We start from the raw sequence: 21,524 nt of genomic DNA, 5'->3' as shown, positions 1-21,524 counted from the left end.
ATATGAATGTAATGGAATATTATGTCATGGATAGCCATGACATAATAAGAAATGATGAAGAGGCTGATTTCATAGAAGCCTGGAAAGACTTACATGAACTGATGCCGAGTTAAGTGAGCAGAACCAAGAGAACATTGTACACAAAATTATGTGATAATCAATTGGGGTGGACTTGGGTCTTCTCAACAATGTGCAATTCCAATGGACTTAGGATGGAAAATGCCATCTGCATTCAGAGAGAGAACTATGGAAACTGAATGGGGATCGAAGCATAGCATTTCCATATTTTTTTGTTTATTTGTTTTTTTCCTTCTTGTGATTTCTTCCCATTTGGTCTTTTTTTTTTTTTTTTGCACAACATGACAAGTATGGAAATATGTTTAAAAGAACTGCACATATTTAACCTATATCAGATTGCTTGCTATCTGGGGAGAGAGCAGGTAACAGAAGGAGGGAGAAAAATTTGGAACACAAAGTCTTACAAAAATGAATGTAAAAAAATGAATGTTAAACTATATTTACATGTATTTGGAAAAAGACTACTACTGAAAAAAAATTAAAAATAAAATAAAATGCTAAGCACATTCCATAAGAATACCATAGTTCTGCAGGAAAGCAAGACTGTTCTAAAAAACAAAACAAACCAAAAAAAAAAAAAAAAAAAACAACTCTTCTGAATATCCAAAATGTTGATCTCAGTTAGGAATCATGATAATGGAGACGGGAATGGACTTGGTTATTTTCAAGATTAAAAAAAGGAATAAATTGGCTCAAATTCAAAACCCTAGAAGAGAATTTTCTTGATCTTGATTCTATAAGTCCTGTATAAGTTTCTGTGGGGTTTTTTGAGTGTATGTATGTGTATATGCATGCATGCACATGTGTGCACATGTGATATATACTATGGCAAAACCAACATTTTAAGTTTCTTTTTTATAAACAGGAAGACTGATGCTCTGTGTAGAGATTCAGACCTCCCCTTCAACAATGAGCTTTCAATAAAAAAAAATAGATAATGAAGAGAACTTGCTCAAAATTACTTTCACAGTTTTACCTTGTGATTTTGCAGCTGAACCTGTAAAGAAGCTTTATTTTTGACTTCTTGTCGTTGGTGCTGACCAAGTTTTTCTTTCCCAATATTCACTAGTTCTGCCAGTCCCCGCAGCAATCCTTCTTGTTGGCTTTCACTGATGAAAGGGCTGTTGAGTTCGGCATTCTTGGTTCTTAGAAGTCCCCACATATCATCGAGGACATCCTAAAAAGATAAATCAAATGTTTTCAACCTTTTTACTGATATTATTTTAAAAGCACAACACAATAAAACCATTAAGGGCCAATTCAAGAGCCTTTAGCTACCCATTATTATTCAATTCAATAAATATTTATTAAATACCTATTATGTGCATGATATGCTGTTTATATGAGACATATAAGGATGAATAGTGATAGTCTCTGCCCTCAAAAACTTAAAATCTAATGGAACTAGAGTTTGTGTGGATAAGATCTAAGCATAAATAAGAAACATGCAATGCAAAATGTGATAGGGACAAAAGAGAGATCCAAACAAAATGGTATTAAAAATCTGAGGAGGTTGAGGTAACTTTTAATTGGGAGGATCAGATAAAGCTTATGGAGAAGGAAGCACTTAAATTAGACCTTGAAGAAAGAGGATTTCAATACTCAGGCAAACAACGTTTATTAAACTCTTTCTATATGCCAGGCACTGGCAGAGATATGGAAGGAGAATGTTCTAAGCATAGAGAATAGTTCCAGAGCTAGTATAAGCCAGAATGCGGTAGGAATATGATGGCTTATTCACAAGTATTCATTATTAAAACAATTAACAAGCCCAGAAAAACAGAATAGAAAAAAGCATGACCAAAACTATGATCTAAAAAGGTAAAGAGAGGGTATTCTTCTGGGGTCAAGCTAAATAAGGAACTCTCATTAATCTTTTTGTGTGTTGTGGAACCCTTGAGAAGACAGATAAAAATGATGGGCTCCTTTCTCAGAATAATGTTTTTAAATGCATTAAGTAAAAGACATAGAATTAAAAAGAAAACCAATCATATTAAAATACTGTTATCAAAATATTTATAATGTAAAGTTCATACACTGTAAGTTAAGAACTCTTTTTAGGGCAGGATTTGGAGCCCAAAGACATAAAGTAGGATAAAGATTTATAGTTGTAGATTTAGAGCTGAAAATAAGTTTAGTTTCCAAATAGTTCATTTCCTTGAAGCCGAGAGAGGTTAAATGATCTGCCCAAAGTTGGGAAACAGTGAGATAATAGTGCAGGTGTAGCATAAGTCGTCAATAAATGGAGTTTGTCTTATGAAAATAATCCTCCTGAAATAATGTCTTTTTAATTCCAGTGCTAGTACTAGTCATACTGTCTCTGCTTCTGTGGAGCTGGAGAAATAAAATAAAATAATGTTGTAAGGATAGGCTGGTATAAGGCCAAGAAAGACTAAATGAAAAGCTGAAGAGTTTGCATTTCACTCTAGAAGGAAATGGAGAGTCACTAAAATTTTTAAATACATTTTTCCCAACAGTTTGAAGAACAGCTTTGAATAAATAAGTCATTTTGACTATTATAAATACCCAAATTATCTACAAATGACATATTAAAGAAGGTGTTATCTGCATCCAGAGGAAGAACTGATAAATCGAAGTTTGCATAGATTTATTTTACACAAAATTCTAAGCCTGGATGAATGTAAGGCAGAGGCACTACACCATAAATAGAAATGGATAGGTTGGAAAGAAGGGTGGATTTTAGAAAAAATATGAAGATTTCTATTCTGGACATAAGGAATTTGAGATGCTAGGAGAACCTCAACACGGAGATGTGGCCAAATGGGAACTGAAAATATAGGACTGACACTTAAGGAGGGGGAGAAGGCAGAAGGTTGCAACTCAAAATGGAGATATAGCAATCCTCTTCATAGAAATGATTACTGAATCCATGGGGTGGATGAGGTTTTCATGGAAGATAACATATAAGACAGGAAAAAAGAAATGTAAGGTTAGAATCTTTGTGAGTAGGACTTAAGCAAAGGAGAGGTCAAATAGGATGGAGGGTAAAATGGTGGGTATCCCAAAAGTGAAAGGAAGAAAAGTTACTTACAAGGGGAAAAGTAGGTTGTTTGTATTAAATAATGCCGAAAGAACGAAGAGGATGAGGAAAGACTATTTTTTCTGTTTGGGGAAAAGGAAAACTTTAAAAAGAGGGCATTGGTGACTTTGCAGAACAATTCCAGCAAAGTGGCAGGGAGACAGAAGTCAAACTCTAGAAAGTGGAGGAGGTGAAGAAGAGACAACAAGAAGAGCTCACTATTTCTAGGATTTGAATAATGATGGGAAGGAATAAAGACAAAGACTGACAGAGATTGAGGGTTTGGTGAGGACAAGATAGAAACAAGCATGTTATTGAGAAGGTTGGGAGGAGCAGAGTAACTAGGGTTGATAAATGTGAAATTGAATTACTTGCTGTCTTAATGACTCTGCTGACTGAATGAGAGAGGAGGGGAGGCAGACTAGAAATGAGAAATGGAGGGAAGAACAGGAGGCAAGAGAGGAAGGGAGTAAAAAAGGGGATGAGAGCAGGATGAGAGGGCAAGGAAGAAATTGGGGATTTGAGAGAGAAGAAAGTTTGTAGTGGATGATGAAGAAAGGGTGATGGGTAATTAGAAATAAAGAAAAAGTTTGCCACTTGGGGGGGTAGATCTAGTTGAGGTTTATCTAGCAATGGATTAGAGGATCCAATCAGTGTGAGTTTTTCTCTTAGAATACTTACCTCCAATTTATATACTTCTTGGATTAAAACATAAGGTAAATAAAGTCTTTCCCCTTCATCTCTCAGTTTTGCTACCTGGACCTCATAGTCTTGAAGTTTTACAGCATACAAATCTGCTTTCTAATGGAAAGATAACATTTTTTTTTAAGCTTTATATTTTATTTCTCCCTCCAATTATATATAAAAACAATTTTAACTTTTTTTTTCAAATTTAAGTTCTAAATTCTTTCCTTCTCCCCTCCTTCCCCCATTGAGAAGGCAAGCAATTTGATACAGATTATACATTGTAGTCATGCAAAACTCATTTTAATGATAACATAGAATAGTGAAGCCTTCCCCTTCCCCCCAAACCCTCCTTTCCCTCCCCTTCCCCCCAAACTTTCCTTCCCCTCCCCTTCCCCCCAAGAGTTGAATTTAAATCAAGATGGGCCTAATGACTAAGATATTCAGGGTTCAGGGAGTTTAATGATACTTTTGATTTTGTTACCTGGAGTTGTTCAGAAATACTTTGACTACTAATTTCATTCAAGGAGTGCTGTATCAAAGATTTTTTCTCAATTAGTTTGTCATACAACTGCCTTATTTGATTCTGCAGGATAAAAAGGCATTTGTAGGAAAAAAATAAGTGAATCTTATAGGTAATAGTGATATTAGCACAACATATATTTAAATTGCAGAATAATTGAGATGGAACAAAACTGAGTTAATTTCTGCCCTTGTCAAACACTATCTCATAACTTTTTTCAAGACCTCCATAGAAGAAAATCATCATAGTTACTCTTAATTCCACATCCCATTTAACTATTACAATTTGGAAAAAGTTCATTAGCTCAAATTCAAGTGGGATAGGATAAGATTTAAAACAAACATTACCAAACTGAAATCATCTCATCCCTTCTATTTCTTTTTGCTGCCATCTATAGACTTTAAGCTTCCAACCATGACCCTAATGTTTGCTCCATTCCGCATTTTTTCTTGCTAACTCCTATCTGTCTTTTATAGCCCAAATTCCACTCAAAAGCTGTCTCCTTCAAAAAGTCTTTCTTGTTCTGTTGCTTCTGACTTTCTTCCTTGAATCTCAGACAAAAAATTTTGTGCCTTACATGTACTTATAACAGCATATTTGGATCATCATACAAATGACTATATTTTTGTCTTATCTTCTATGGGACTATAAAGACTTCATGGGATTGTTAATTGTGTCTTATTTAAACATTGTATTTCCTCAGGCCCCCTAGTCCAGTGTTTTTTATAGTAAATCCTTAATAAAATGTTTCTTGAATGAATGAATGATGAATGACGAATACCTGATAATCACTATTATGGTCTATCCCAGATTTCATGGATTGACTTCTAGAAGCAGCTGCAGTCCAAGTTTGCTCAAGTTGTGTTTGCAAGTTATTAAAGCACTCAAAAAAGACATTGGAGTTCTTTCCAGGGTGACTTAGCAGTTTCAAAAGATCATCCTTTTTGTTAGTTACAGTTGAGTGAAGTTTTTGCAGTTCTAAAGATAGGGTCTGCAAGGGAGAGAGGAAAGAAGGAACACTGAAGAGTGCCTGCCTGCTGCTAAATGCACCAAGCTGAGCAGAGCCATATAATGACAACTACATAGAGTACAGGGAAAAGACTAACCTCATAGTGGGCCTGCTGTACAATAGCATCCTCTCTAGAGAGACCAGAGGTTTGGAGTATCTCTTCCACAATGCTTAAACACTGACTAATACTCAGAAGGAGATCAAATATTTTTTTACTGAGATTTACGGAGGATTCATCTGTCAGATTTTCCTGAATTGAAAAAAGAAAGTAAAAAATATATATGTTTCAAATCTGAGGAAAGTTTAAGGAAATAAACATTAATTGATGGTTAAACAGAATAGGTAGGTGGTACAGCAGAGTGCTGGGTCTAGAACCAGGAAAATCCGAGTTCACATCCAACCTCAGATACTGTCTAGTTATATGACCCTGGACAAATTATTTAACTCCATTTGCCTTAAATTTCTCATCTACAAAATGAGCTAGAAAAGGAAATGGCAAATTACTCCAATATTTTTTTGCCAAGAAATTTACTAAGAAAATTCCAAATGAGGTCACAAAGAGTCAGATATGACTGAAGATGACTAAACAACAATAATGGCTAAAGAATCTGTTTTACACCTGTATAATACAGGGATGAGTTAATTCCCTCTGCCAACAAAGGTTGGCATCTTTTTGTAATTTATAGTCTTAGAGAGTTGCTTAGGCATTGAAAATTTAGGTGATTTGTTTATGGTCACAAAGCCAGTATGTGTCAGAGGTAGAACTTGAAGCCAGAACTTCTGGGTTCTTAGTGATGGTCCAGCACCACTAAGCAGCTAATGAAAATAATACTAATAACAACACTAACAATAACAATAGCTTACAATATATACTGAGCACCTTACAAAGATTAACTCATTTTATCCTGCTGACAACCCCTGGAGATTGGGTGGGTAAGGTAGGTGCTAATATTTCCCCCATTTTACAGATGAAGAAACTGAGGCACATAGTGTGTTAATTGATTTGCTCAGAGTTACAGTACCTATCAAGTGCCCAAATCCAGATTTGAACTCAAGCCTTCCCACCTCCAGGCGATAGGTGCCATCTAACTGCTTGAAGTTAAATCTGAGAATTAATAAAGCTTCTTAAAAATTGTTGTAAGGTCTGATGTAAATTAACATGTATTTCCCTAACCACATGCACACATGTCATTTCAAGTTAAACCTTGATGAGCAAAAGGATTCATAAAAGGAGAACTTGCAGGGTTCTCTTTATATGTATGTTTGTAAGAAGCAGACAATCCTCACTGTCCTGTTGATATAAAAAGGGATCAGTCTTTTATAAACTGATTATCTGTAAGTATATAAATGCCTCAGATTATTTTTTTATTATCATTTCCCTTCCCACCCCAACTTCCTACCTTCCTGCCCAGTAGCCCAAAGCTTGTTTTCCACCCCATATGAAAGAAATAGTATTCACATTTTTCAGTTTTGTTTGAATCTTCATGACCCCCTTTTGGGTTGTTTTTGACAAAGATACTGATGAGGTTTGACATTTCCTTTTCTAGTTCACTTTTTACAGATGAGGAAATTGAGGCAAAAAGGCTTTGATGACTTGCCCAGGGTCACACAACTAATAAATGTCTGAGGACAAATTTGATTCAGGTTTTCCTGATACCAGGTCCAGCGATCTCTCGACTAGCCACCTACCTAGCCACCCCCTATATTATTAATGTATATCATGCAACTTCTTACCTGGGTGTAAAGAGCATTTGCTTCTTGGCTTAAGTCCTCAAGTTGAGAAGTATAAATTTTCAATTCTTCAACTGTTGGAGAGTTAACATTATGTAGAGGTACCATAGGGAGAAAATTCACATTTGTAGTAATCTGTAAAGAAACATGATATACATAATACACACATATGCAATGCATAGATATATTTATATACACATAAATAAAAAAGAGAGGCAATGCAGCATAATACTATAATCTTTCTCATTCATTGTTATTGCTTATAAAACTATTTTTTTTTAAAAATTAAGTGAAAAGTCTTAATTTTTTAAAAATTAAGCATTTAATGGAACTGGAGAGTAAGAAAAACTATAGAGTAAGAGCAATAATACACTGAATGCACTCTTTTACAAATACACCTACTATCTTTGGGATAAATAAGACATTTCTGAGGATCATACGTGGCCAGGGTGTACATATAGAAGGGTATACATGTAAGGCTCACATAAGGCCAAGGTATGCAAGTAAAGAACTCCCCTGCTACAGGGTCATTAAACTGTTCTAGTGGAGTCATCACACATTAATAACATCTTAATTTTTAACAAAGGATCATTTCTAGCCAATTTGGTATCGAGATAAGCACACTGTAGATTTAAGAACACTTTGCATATACATTTTAGAATGTGTTTAAGTAATTATGAATGCACTTTATTCAGTGTTTCTAGGTCTCTAAGATATTAAGGTGATTTGGGGACAATATGATGGGAAAGGAAAGAAATCATTTGTGTAGTCAGATGCCTGAACTAAATTCAGATATACAAACATTAAATAAGCACTTAGGATGTGTAAAGCATTATGCGAGGCACTGGGATTAAAAAAATAACAAATAACAAAAATAGAAGCAACTTTGTCTTCAGAATCTATCTTTTTTTTGGCAGGGAGTGGAGACTGGGGGAGTGGGGGAAAGGGGAGGAGGGGAATGTTGGTCGGTCTTTTTCTGGACTTTTTCAATCTGAGGAGGGGGACTTCCCATACCAATGCAGATAGGAAGACCTCTCTGAACAGTACCTGCTTTCTATCTGCAATGATTCTTCTTTATTCTCCCAGAGTCTCCATATTTTACTATGTAGTGTAAAAATAAAACAGTTCAGAGTGCACCATAAGTTGTAGATGAAGAACTATTTGACATCTAGTGTTAAATGTTCCCCAAATAGGAAAATGTCCTTATAAACAGAATCACAATCTAAACACAGAGATAAAAGCCTCTGGAAAAGTGAAAAACATGTAACAGGACTTGTAACATGGAGAGATTAAGCCTCAGTTCTGAACAAGTCTGGTTCAAACCATAGATCTCGGTGAGAAGAAATATCAATTTTAATAGGAATCCATCAGGGATTATCATAAAAAGCTAAGATGGATGAATGAATGGCCATAAGAAACTTATGTTTTTGTTTAGTCATTTTCAAGTATAGTAACCTTTTTGTGACTCCAATTGTATTTTTTTGGCAAAGGTACTGGAATCGTTTGCCATTTCCTTCTCCAGTTCATTTCAGAAAGGAGGAAACTGAGGCAAATAGGGTTAAGTGACTTGTCCAGGGTCACACAGCTAATAAGTGCTTGAGGCTGTAAGATTCCTGACTCCAGGCCCAGCATTGTAACCACTGCTTTACCTAGCTGTCCTAGGAAACTGTGAGTGGGAGCAAAGACAACTTTTCACTCAGTCTGTCTTCTTTCTGATACTTCTGGCTCAATATATGTAAAGAAATGTTTCAGTCCCACGTAATGCAAACACTGTTAAGATTGGGAATAGTTTCAAAGATATAAACATGATGGTTTATACCCTGTGATTTCTTTATGAGGTATGAACTTCTTTGAATGGATCAAGAAAAGAATAATTTACTGATAGGCCAGAGCTCTTGGGCTTTGAAATGCTAGAGAAGTTTCAGAAGAAGTTAGGGAAGGAACCCTTGGGTGTGGCCATTCAGTTTGGTCAGCCAGTCAGCTATGTGGGGAGGAAGAGAAGAGAAGAGAGAGAGGGAGAGAAATAATAATAATAATCACAGGGCACAAGAACCATATTGCTTGGACATTTAACACTTTAGGAGGATGTTACACTTCCATTATATTAATTGAAATAGGGATGTATAACACCCTCAGTTACTTAGGTCAAAATTACATACAATTGGAGTGAGTTCTTCTAGGACAGGGATAAATTCCCTGCAAAGATTTTCATTTAAGTTGGATGGTTACAAAGAACTCCTATTCAACTATGAACAATTCACTAACTTTTCTTTTAGGAAATAACTTGCTTTAGAAAGGACAGTGCCCACATCTTGACAAGGGCTGCATTGTGCTTGGGGTTCAGACTGACCTGATCATCCACAGACTCAGGCAAAGGCAGCTTCATCTTTGATAGCTCCTGAAGCAAATATTGCCATTTGTCTTCACTTTGCTCCTGAGATGGTAGAAATGATGCTGGGGATCCATTTCTAGAGTGAGATGCTCCAGAACTTTTGAAAAAAGCAGAAGATAAGAAAACAATTGATATGTAAAGTTTTATGCTACATGGCACATTCTTCTAGAAGTCATTTTGTTCAAAGGAATATTCAAAGAAAATCCAAGGCACTTTGTCAATACAAATTACTCCAATCACAACACAATTCACTGTTGAACAATTTTATTTTGTTTATTTGTGCTTCATCTCCTTTATGCTAGAATAAGCTGATGCATATTTTTAAATTTAAAAAAGTTCACCAGCTACTTGCTAAAAACTGCCATTAATAACTGATACAGCACTTTCAAATTTGCAAAACACTTTTCTCTTCACATCAACTCAGTGAGATAAAGAATACAAGTATTATTTCCATTTTACCAATAAATTTACACAATGAATTACTGTTCAATTCATCTTTTTAAAATATCACATATTCCTACAAATCAAGAATATAGAGAGAATATTAATCAGTGCTTTACTGATGTGTGTGTGAGTATGTGTTTAAAATTTTATTTTTCCCCAATTGTAAAAATAATTTTTAGCATTATTTTTGTAAAATTTTGAGTTCCAAATTCCCTCTTCCCTTCTCCTCCCTGACATTAAGAAGCTAGCAATTTAATGCAAGTTATACATGTGCATTCAGACAAAATTATTTTCATATTGGTCATATTATAAAAGAAAACTGAGGTCAAAAAAGTGTGTTTCAAACTGCATTCAAACTCTATTAGTTCTTTCTTTGGAGATACCATTTCTCATCATAAGTCCTTCATAATTGTCTTGGATGTCTGTATTGCTGAGAAAAGCTTAGTCATTATTCATAATTGACCATCATACAAAATTGCTATTACTGTGTACAATGCTCTCCTGGCTATGTTCACATCACTTTGCATCAATTCATGTAAATCTTTCTAGATTTTCCTGAGAGTATCCTATTTGTAATTTCTTACAGTATAATATTATTTCATCGCAATTATATAATACAATTTGTTTGCCATTCCTCAATTGATGAATATCCTCTCAATTTCCAATTCTTTGTCATTACAAAAAGAACTCCAACAAGTATTTTTGTACATAAAGGTCCTTTTCCTTTATTTTATTTTTTTTAATCTCTGGGATACAGATTTAGGGTTTATATTGCTAGGTCAAAGGGGATGCGTGGTTTTATAGCTTTGGGACATAGTTTCAAAGTGCTATCCAGAATGGCTGGATCAATTCACAGTACCATCAACAATGCATTAGTGTTTCAATTTTCCTGCATTATTTCCAACCTTTTCCTTAGAAGATCCGAGTTTCAAACCCAGCTGTGCATTTTAATAGCTGAATATACTGGAATCTTGGACAAATCATCTATAAAATGATGTCCCTTCAAGCTCTCTACCTTTTTTTCTATCCTTTTATCTACTGTTTTAAGTTCTCCCTATGAGACAAGCAGAGCAGCCTTAATCTCAATTCCACATGATAATCCTTCAGATATTTGAAGTTACTAAAATGTAATCTCTAAGTATCTTTCACAATAGATTAGATGTTGCTAGTTATTTCAAATTAACCTCAAATGGAATAGGTCTAGTCCTCTTAACATCCAGGTCACCATTTGTACACACTATAGCTCGTCATTTTTTGTTTTTTTTTTACATTGTTGTAGTCAGTATCTGCTCTTCTTTACTGGGGCTTTTCTTCATAATTTTATACAAATTTTTGATATTTTTGTCTTATTTTGTTCCTATTGATGAAGTGAACTGCCTTTCCCCATCACTATAAATCAGCAACTCTTCCAAAAAACTTTATCTCAGATACTTGCCTGGAGCCACTAAGAGGTTAAGTGACTTGATAATTGTCAGTTGGAGGACTAGAATCTAGATGTTCCAAAGTCTTAAGCCCAGCCCTTTTAACCACATTTAATAATTTTTCACAATTCTATATATTCTTCCATATTTTATATGCTGTGCACATAGCATATACTTAATAAATATTTGTTAATTGAATTCAAATCTTTTTAAAAATTATTCTTTATTATGGCAGATTGTAGAAGGCCACAGATAGTGGGGAAACTCTGGTTGAGGTATAAGACCCTTCAGTCCAGAGGGAACCTGTTCCCCATCTGCCCTTCCTGATAAGAAGTCAGGAGACAGTGACAACCAGTGTTGTAACTGAAGCAGAGTGATACCAGGTGGAAAAGAGCGATACCAGGTGGCAAGCTACATACAATAGCAAGTTGTTTATGTAGTCCCATGTGTGCAGTATATAGTTAGCATGTACACAGTATTGCTTTAGTTAATATAAGGGTAAAGGGTGAAAGAACTTAGAATAAATGGACTCCATGTTTCCACCATCCTCATGGGTCTCCTACCTTCTTCACTCCTCCACTAAGACCATATATTTTGGCACCCCAATTTGAGGGCTCTAAAAAGCACATAACAGTAGATAAAGCATTACTTCTTTCAGCTGTTATATTTTACAAATGAGAATTTTCCAGATAAAGTCCAGAGAATCAATAAATCAATAAATATTTATTATGGAGCTACATTGTACTAAGCACTATGGATTCAAAGAAAGGTACATGAGACAGTGTTTGCTCTTAAGAAGCTCACCAGATACACCATGCAATAACAATGTACAAAAAAGCTATATGAAAGAAGGGAAGTTATCAACTCAAGCTCACATAAGTAGAAAGAATCAGAATTAGGTGAAAATCTAGGTCAAATCAAGTATATTTTCCACTTACACAATTAAATGTTATTTCACAAGGATTATTACTAACGTTTATTTAACTGATTCCTCAGCCAGTTCAGAATTTAAAGAATTAAATTTTTTGCTGTTTAGTTACAATTCAGCTATACATATCTTTATATATTTTTTTTCTTTTTAAAACCACTGCCAATATAGAGAACATTACAAAATCATTTTATTTATAATGTTAAATTTTTTTGCACAAATAACATGAATGTAACCAAAATCATAAGGAAAGGATAAAACTGAGGGAAAAAGATGTTTTGTAACAACAATTTCTGAAAAAGGCCTCATTTTTCAAATACACAGAGAAATGAGTCAAATTTATAAGAATACAATTGATAAATGATGAAAAGATGTGAACAGAAAGTTTTCAAGTGAAGAAATCAAAGATATTCATAATCAAATGATCACATATTCTAAATTGATACTGCTTAGAGACATGCAAATTAAAACGACTCTGAGATATCACCTCACATCTCTCAAAAAGAAAGACAAAAGGGGAAAATGTTGGATATTGGAGAGGATGTAGTAAAACTGGGACACTAATACACCTGGAATTATGAATTGATCCAACCATTCTGAACAACAATTTGGAACTATATCCAAAAAGTTATAAAACTGTGTATACTCTTTGATCCAGCAATACCATTTCTAAGTCTATATCCTAAAGACATCCAAAAATATAGCAGTTCTTTTTGTCGTGGGTAACAACTGGAAATCAAAAGGATATACATCAATTGGGGGAGTGGCTAAACAAGCTATATAATCATAATGAAATATGATTATACTATAAGAAAAGACAAGCAAGATGAAAAATCTGGAAAGATTTACATGAACTGATACAAAATGAAGTGACCAGAACCAGGAGAAACTTGTACACAATAACAGCAATACTGTTTAAATAACTCTGAATGAGTTAGCTATTTTCAGCAAAACAATGATCCAAGTCAATTCCAAAGGACTAATAAAGAAGCATACTATCTACCTCCAGAGAAAGAATTGATAATGTTCGAATATAGATTGAAGCATGCTATTTTTCACTTTCTTTCATTTTTTCCTTTTATTCAAGTCTTTTGGTACAAAATGACTAACGTAGAAATGTTATACATAATTGCAAATCTATACATGATTGTTTACTATTTTGGGGGGAAAGATGAAGGAGGAAATGAGGGATAGAATTTGGAATACAAAACTTTAAATAAAAATATTTAAAAAAAATAAGCATCAAGTCCAATCCTTCATTTTACAGATAAGGAAACTGAGGCACAGAGAAGTTAAGCTGTTTGCCATTTGCACACAAATATCGAGTTTCTAAGTTAGATTTGAACTCAGGTCTTCCTGACTACAAATTTAGAGCCTTATCTATTATACCTTAAAGCCAGAAAGACTTGGATTCAAATCTTGCTTTTCATACATACTAATTGTGAAATCACTTAACTTCTCTCCTTGCTCAAAACAACCTTTTAAGGCAATGATTGCTGTAGAAATTGCTGATGTGCATCAGTGCAGAAAAAGAGGAAAAAACTTCACAATAATAACATTACAGATCCAGACCTTCCCCCAAACACACACACACACACACACACACACACACACACACACACACACACACACACACGTGTGCATGCACGCCAAAAGGTAAGACTAATTTCATGGCTCTTGTATGTCACCAAATTCTTTTCTAGAAAGAGTGAACAGATTTAAATAACAATAATGTATACCCAAAGCCCCACCAAGCCTGGATTTTATCATACTTAATTTGTGAGTTTATTCAAATCCAATGATTTAAAAAGTTTATACCTTACAAGTGATTCCTGGGTTTTACAATCATCTTGTTGATCCAGTTGATGCCACATTTTCTCAGCATTAATTTCAATGAACTTGATAAGATCCTTCTGTTCACCTGGTTCTAACTCTGAGGGCTATGAATAAACAAAAATGAAAACATTTACATTAGTCACAAATGTCATGTATTTATAGTGTGCCTTTTTCCTTTATTTATTCTTTTAATGCTGCTGGGATAATAAAATTCTGAACCAATTCTTAGTTATATGAATTAGTTCCTAAGTAGCTTATAATCTATGAAGATTCCCCCACCATAAACCCCTCCAAGATTCATCTGAAACACACATGCATTGTTGTGCCAATCTTTTTTTGAAATAGCATATATATGAATATACATTTATTCACTGTAATGAATTTTAACTAATTTCAACTCATTTTAATCAATGCAATACTGAGGAAGGGGGAAAGCAAGAAAATAACCACATTAAAAAAGTTTCTCTTGGAGATATTGGCTCAGTTTACATTAAATGACACAGTAACCAAAGAATAAAGAAACAGAATAACAGATATTCTAGCACTAAAGAAAACAGATAGCAGAATTTATCAAAGATATAACTGAAATTATTAATCATGAGACAAAATAATAATAATAATAATAAATAAAATTTACATATAGTTCTTTAAGGTACTGAAGAACTTAAATATTATTTTACTTGATTTTCATAATAACTCTAGATAGTAGGGTTATTGCAATTCCAATTTCATGGATGAAGAAACTGAGGCACGCAGACATTAGGTGACTAGCATAAAGTCACAAATATATGTATTTGATGTTGAAATTGAATTTAGGGCTTTCTGCCTCCAGAACCAAGACTTGTTCTTTTGTGCCATCTAATTAGTTGGGCAAACATGCAGATAGACCCATCTTCCCTAAGTGACAGATAATAATACCAGTTTCAGAGTTAAAGGAAAAAGAACCATTTCATGTGGAAAAGAGTATTTGTGTGCTTCATTGTTTTGTGTAAAGGTTAAAATTACCTGTTGAAAACTTTTTTGTCGGCTGAAGAGTGGGCTTTCAAACACAGTTGATTGAAATATAGGAAACCTGTCAGATTGGCAGACTTTTTGATCCTCTGAAGGTTTCTTTGGAGTGTTACTTCGCTGTAAAAAAAAAAAAAAAAAAAAAAGGAGAAAAAATATATATATATATATATATATATATATATATATATATATATATATATATATATATATATATATATATAATGACAAATTATTCACTTACACAGAATGAAATACTCCAACTATTTATTAATGGAACTATTTAATGCAAGAAAAAAAAACTTTACTACATTTTTATTATTCTGATTTAAATTAATGTGCTTACTTCATGGCATTTAAAAAAATCAACTCATTCCATAAAATGGTAACTTTTTCTCCTATTCCACCTAATTTTTGTGAGTGGATTTACTAGGAATAGAAGTTCCTGTTCTTTTTTTCTTTTAAATCCAAAACAAAACAAAACAAAAAAAGACAAAGAAGCAAAAAGAAAAAATAAGAAAGAAATTACTGGTAGAACATATGAATTTAAATTTACCATGAAGATAAATCAGAAAAGAATGAAATTGGAAAAAACAAAAAACAAATAAACTTAGCAGATAGACCAGAAATCTATTAGGTAACAGACTTCTTAAATAAACTTTGAGCTCTCTGAGGGCAGGTGCTAAGAATCTTGGGCAAGTGATAGGAAAGGTACAGCTGTGAATCTATAATTACAGGAATACAAAGAGGTCCTCTGTGGCCAGGTATATCCCAGGGCCATTTAGGAAACATTGGCAAGTACCTTCATAGCTGGTATTAAAAGTTTGGTGGTGGAAGTGAGCCTGTATGTATTATAAAAGGTTGTGAGGAATACTAATTTTTAAAAAGTACTATTTCCATCAAGCTTTAAACATTTGCAAAGTACTTTATTATATATATTATCTTGTGCAAACCACTATAATCCTATAAAGTTTAAGTGCTATTATAACCCTCATTTTAAGGTTAAGTGACTTCCTGGAGGTGACAGTGAGGAAAGAATGTGTTAAAAGTTGTCAAAGAGTTTGTGTAAGAGACTGTGAGCTGAGATGTGAAGGATAGGAGCTTCCAGTCATGTGAATGCACGGAGGAAAGACCAGATCAGGGTTCTGGTGCTCCTCCTTTATACAGCAGAACAAATACTAGGAGACATCTAGGTGGGTCAGTAGATAGGGTACTGGGCCTGGCGTTAAGAAGATATGAGTTCAAATCCAGCCTCAGATACGTAGTTGTGTGACCCTGGTTAAGTCACTTCCCCCATTTGCCTCAGTTTCCTCACCTGTAAAATGAGCTGGAGAACGAAATGGCAAATTAGTATCTTTTCCAAGAAAACCTCCACTGGGGTTATGAAGGGTCAGACACAACTAATTGATTAAAGAACAATAACATAGAAGAATTTGATGGCTTTTTTGCCTCTTTTTTTTTTTTTTTTTTTAATTTAATCCCCAGTGCTTAGCACAGTGCTTGGCACATAGTAGGTGCTTAATCAATGTTTATTGATTAATTGAAATATAGATTTATCTTGAATTAACTCTGTGATCCTAGATAAGTTCTTCAACTTCTCATTGATCCTTCTGAAATTATTAGTTGCAGCATTGGGTGAAGGGAATGTCCTCATTGAAGGAGCTCCCCATACTATTAAATTTTTGCTCTACATATGGCATAGTTCCTTCTAATAAGAAAGACATTCTATGAATTTCAAGAATTCTGTGAATTCTGGATTGAATTCTGTTGAAATGAATTTAAAAGGCACAGAAGTATTGTTTTGAGCTATTGCCTAGTCTTATTTTTTTTATCTTAATACCCCAAAAGGTATTGGATATACATACGTTTTTAGAAGTAAAGCAAGTTGCTTAACCCAAGTATACATTATGTTGATAACACTTAGAAGCAAATTATAAAAATACTTGAGGAAACAGGAGAGGCAAATCTGTTGAAACTTTAAGGAATTTAATACCAATAATTATTGCCAATGCTGTTATCACTGAGTTCACTCTAAGGACAATGTTTGAGACAGACCTTGCTATGACATCTGAAGACAAATTACATTGTAAAAATAAACCATTAAGTTAATATTCTGTTTCATACTTACCATTTGGAGTACTAAAGAATCTCCTTCACTAACATTATTTTTACTTGGAGTTGACTCATAAATCAGAGGGTTTCTTTTTTTTTTTTTTCCTGATAGGCTTATCAATTATGGTTACCAATACATTCATGTCTATTTTACCTGCTCTTCACTGTATTTGTCCTGAAGCATCACCTGGACTTTCTCCAAATTACATTTCACAGCTTTTAATTTCAAGGAAAGCATTTCCGCCTCTTGTTGGGTGCTTCCACTATTTCCTAGTCCCTGATCTTTGCAATTCTCCAATAAGGAAGACACTTTGTGCTCAATCTCTGTTAACATAGCCTAAAAAGAAAAAAAAAATGCTGATTTTTCATTTTTAGATTCTTCATGAAATTCCATCTCCACTTTGCTCAGATTTGCTGAATTTATTTGATTGCATTTTAATATGGATAAGGACATCAAGGGCCTTGAGCAATCCTATCATCTATTCCTCTGCTTCTGATAAAATCAGCCCCAACAGCAAGTTTCCTTAAAACTTTAAAGAAAGATTCCTCAAGTACCACTGACAACACATTCTAGTAGCTCTCAAAAATCAGTTTTACATAGATAGTGAATTATTAGCCAGAATTAATTAATTACTTAGAAGGGACATAAGAGATAATCTCAACCAATGTCCTAATTCTAACAGATGAAGAAACTGAGGTTAAAAGGACTCATACAGACTACTGTAAAAAACCAGTGTAGCTAAGTAGTAGTACAGTAAGTTAATTAGTAGATAGATAGTAAATCACTGTAGATAGATCACTGAACTCGCAATCAGGAAGAACTGAGTTCAGATCTCAAGCTATTTCCTACCCGTGTGACCCTGTCAAATCATTTAACCTCTGTCTCTGTTGCTTTCTGAATATATGGGATGTATATACACACATTTATATATACATGCGCTCTCGCTCTCTCTCTCTCTTTCTCTCTCTCTCTCACACACACACACACACACACACACACACACACACACACACACACACACACACACACACACACACACACACACACTTATAGGCAATAGATAAAGCGGAGAGGTTGGAATCAGGAAGACCTGAATTAAAATTTGGTCTCAGACACTCACTAGCTACGTGACCTCGGGCAAACCCTGTTTGCCTCAGTTTCCTAATCTATAAAATGAGCTAGAGAAGAAAATGGCAAATTTCTCCAGTATCTTTGCCAAGACATCTCCACATGGGGTCACAAAAGTTGGAAGGAAACAGAAACTAAACAACAATAAACACACGCCCACACACAAAATTCCTCCGGCAAAGGGGGATAATTGTAAATCATTTAGCATAGGGCCTGGCACATAATAAGTGCTATGCAAATGTTAACTATTATTGTTATTAATCAGTCTGGTCTTTTTGGCAAACCTGCCCTTCCTAACATCTAAATTCCTCCTACGGCAATTAACAATTGTCTTAAAAACAAGACAAAGGATCAGCTGTTTCCCATACAAGATTCTTCAAAGCTAGGAAGGTTCTTTCTCATTATCATGAGCCTTTTCTCTTTCAAACAAAATAAGTATTCAAAATAACAGAAAGACCCTAGGAAAAAAAGAAAGACTGGAAACTTGATGTATTTTCTGATGACATAAGCACAGAGGCCTAAAAATAACGCAGCTTGGTTAGTCTCCTCTTGAGCTACTGTATTTCTACTCAACAGATCAGGTTTGTAACCTCCTGGGAGCTAGGAAACCAAGCAGCCATGCCAACTAGCTATGCTCCAGGGTATATACCAGCGGCAGCAGCAACCTGAGACCCCAGCATAGCTCTGAGGCTGCTATAAAAATTCCAGTAGTTCTCAAATACAATACACAGCTTAGAGAAGTTCAGTTAGAGTGCCTAGTAGGTGATAGTCCCATAGTATAGATCAAGATAGTAAAACAGATACTTAATAAGTATTTATTATATTTAATTTTTTTTAGCTTTTTAAAAGTAGACTTCTTTTTGAGTGCTTCATGTAAAAGTAGTTGCAATATATGATATAACTCTTTGAGGGAATATTGATGGCCAAAGACATTAACTTAATCTTTATGGTTCCCAAGTGAATGAAGGAAAAAGTATTTATTAAGCAATTAACTATGTTCAAAACAATGAGGATCAAATGAAAAAGACAGTCCTCTCTCAAAGAAATCACATTGTTATGGAGCTCACAGGTGTGGGAGATTTCACCTGCAAGTCAGATGGGAAGGTCCCATAGTCCTTGAAGGACAGTGGCAAAGCAGATGGGGCTGATAAAATCATATCACTTTCTAATCTTGAACTACATACATGATAGTGCCAACGATTTGCCAATCAATGGTTTCCTGGATGGGTTCTGGTCTTTCTCTTGGCAAAATAATTTTTAAAGCTCTTGATTTGGATCCAAAGTTCAAATCTAAATCCTGCTACTTGCTCCCTGGGAGACTGTGTATTAGTTATTTAATGTCTTTGAGTCTCAGTTGTTTTTTTTAACTCTGCAAAATGGGGAGTTAGACTAGCTGGCCAAAGAGGTCCTTTCCAACCTTAAGTCCTATGATCCTATGAATTCAAGGAGCTATGTCATCGCAGTTTAAAATGGATCCCAAACAGAGCAGAATTTCACTGTGGTCTGCCCTGTTTAAATGATTCATAAAACCATTTATGATTAGCAGAGTGCCCAGCACCTGGTCAGCACTCGATAACTGCTCACTGACTTCACTCGCTCAATTTTGAGTGACATGTGTGAAGATAATTATAAAGTAGAGCATTTCCAAAGGAAGGCAACAAAGACGGTGAGACCTCTGAGGACCACAAGCATTTCAGACTCCTCTGAAAGAAGTAAGCCTTTTTAGCCTTGAGAGGAGAGGTCTTAGCGACAGGGGACATCTCATTGCTTTCTTCATCTATTAGAAAGGGTGTTGTAACTCCAGAACAATTAGAGTTACTGGGCTTAAACCCAGTGAGCAAAGATAATCTTTAATTGCTTCAGTCGAGAAATACAGTAAAATGCTGGATACAGTCAGGAAAACCTCTTCAAATTATGCTTCATGGAAGACGTTGGGCAAGTCACTTATCCTACTACAGCTCCATTGCCTTAACTATAAAATGGGAATACAGCACCAACCTCACTAGGTTGTAGTGAGGATCAAATGAGATAGCACATGTAATACGCTTTGTGCCAACCTTAACCACTACATAAAGGATAGCTCTTATTTTTATCATTATTCCAACATCTCCATATCTTTGAGATAAAAATTCCCAGTTCCTTAAACTTAACCCATGTAAATATGGTTTTGAAGCTCCTCACTATCCTGGCCTTATTTGTCTGAACACACACACTTCAATTCTTCTAGGTTATGATATATAGAATAGAACAAAATGCTCAAGACAATTTTGTTGATCTGTTTGACTAGCATATAATGGATCTATCATCTCCTTCTTCTGGATACTAAATTTCTCAATGTAGACTAAGCGCAAGTTAGTTTTTTTGCCTGTGATATTACACTATTAATTCCTATGGAATTAACATTCCATTATCCAGATCCAGATCCAGATCCATTCTGGCACATAATAAGTGCTATGTAAATATTAACTCTTATTATTATTATTATTATTAATCAGTCTGGTCCTTTTGACAAACCTGCCCTTCCTAACATCTAAATTCCTCCTACAGCAATTGACACACTTGAAAACAAGACAAAGGATCAACTGTTTCCCTGGATTTCTTTTTTTGGCAAATTTGCCCACACTTTTCTATCCAGTATTATGTTCTTGATTAAAAAAAAATCTATGTATGACAATTTAGCTATTTAATTTTTTTAGATTTGATTAAATCAAGCCTTTCGAGATCTTTCTGGATCATTACTTTAAGGTAACACATTTGCTATCCCTCTCAACTTTGTCATCCCCAAAATGTAAATATCTTTATCCAAGGGAAAAATTATATTCCATTATATTCCAGGCATTGAAGTATACAATATACATTGTTTTTGTCGAGGCCAATTGGACTGTCTACTACAATGGTACCACAGGTTGCTCCAGGACCTCTCCAGGGAATCTATTTTATGTATAAGGCGCTTCTCTGGGTCTCCTATTATACTGAAGGATCAAGGGGAGGATGCCTTAACTGTCTACATTTTGCTGTTACTCAGTTGCTTCAGTCATTATTGAATCTTCATTAACCCCATTTAAGCTTTTCTCAGCAAAGATGTTGAGTGAGTGCCATCTCCTTCTCCATTACAGATGAGCAAACTGAGGCAACAGGCTATAGTAAATGTCTGATGCTGGATCTGAACTTAAGGCTTCCTGACTCCAG

At 34.7% G+C, this 21,524-nt stretch overlaps 1 protein-coding gene across 1 annotated transcript in view; it reads right to left on the bottom strand.

Moving 5' to 3' along the window:
- SYNE2 (spectrin repeat containing nuclear envelope protein 2) overlaps positions 1 to 21,524 on the bottom strand; it is a 389,516-nt gene that overhangs the window by 113,012 nt on the left and 254,980 nt on the right. The window contains exons 69-78 of the mRNA XM_051973670.1: positions 17,361 to 17,543; positions 15,092 to 15,214; positions 14,069 to 14,190; positions 9,416 to 9,554; positions 7,069 to 7,200; positions 5,432 to 5,584; positions 5,107 to 5,316; positions 4,287 to 4,388; positions 3,800 to 3,919; positions 1,055 to 1,255 (exon numbers count right to left, since the gene is read on the bottom strand). Coding sequence (XP_051829630.1) covers positions 1,055 to 1,255; positions 3,800 to 3,919; positions 4,287 to 4,388; positions 5,107 to 5,316; positions 5,432 to 5,584; positions 7,069 to 7,200; positions 9,416 to 9,554; positions 14,069 to 14,190; positions 15,092 to 15,214; positions 17,361 to 17,543 — 1,485 coding nt within the window. The remainder of the gene's footprint in view (positions 1 to 1,054; positions 1,256 to 3,799; positions 3,920 to 4,286; positions 4,389 to 5,106; positions 5,317 to 5,431; positions 5,585 to 7,068; positions 7,201 to 9,415; positions 9,555 to 14,068; positions 14,191 to 15,091; positions 15,215 to 17,360; positions 17,544 to 21,524) is intronic.

This window comes from Antechinus flavipes, chromosome 2, assembly GCF_016432865.1.
Source record: "Antechinus flavipes isolate AdamAnt ecotype Samford, QLD, Australia chromosome 2, AdamAnt_v2, whole genome shotgun sequence".
Taxonomy (NCBI): Eukaryota; Metazoa; Chordata; class Mammalia; order Dasyuromorphia; family Dasyuridae; genus Antechinus; species Antechinus flavipes.
Note: the sequence above shows the minus strand (reverse complement) of the source record. Positions and strands in the feature narration are given on the sequence as shown.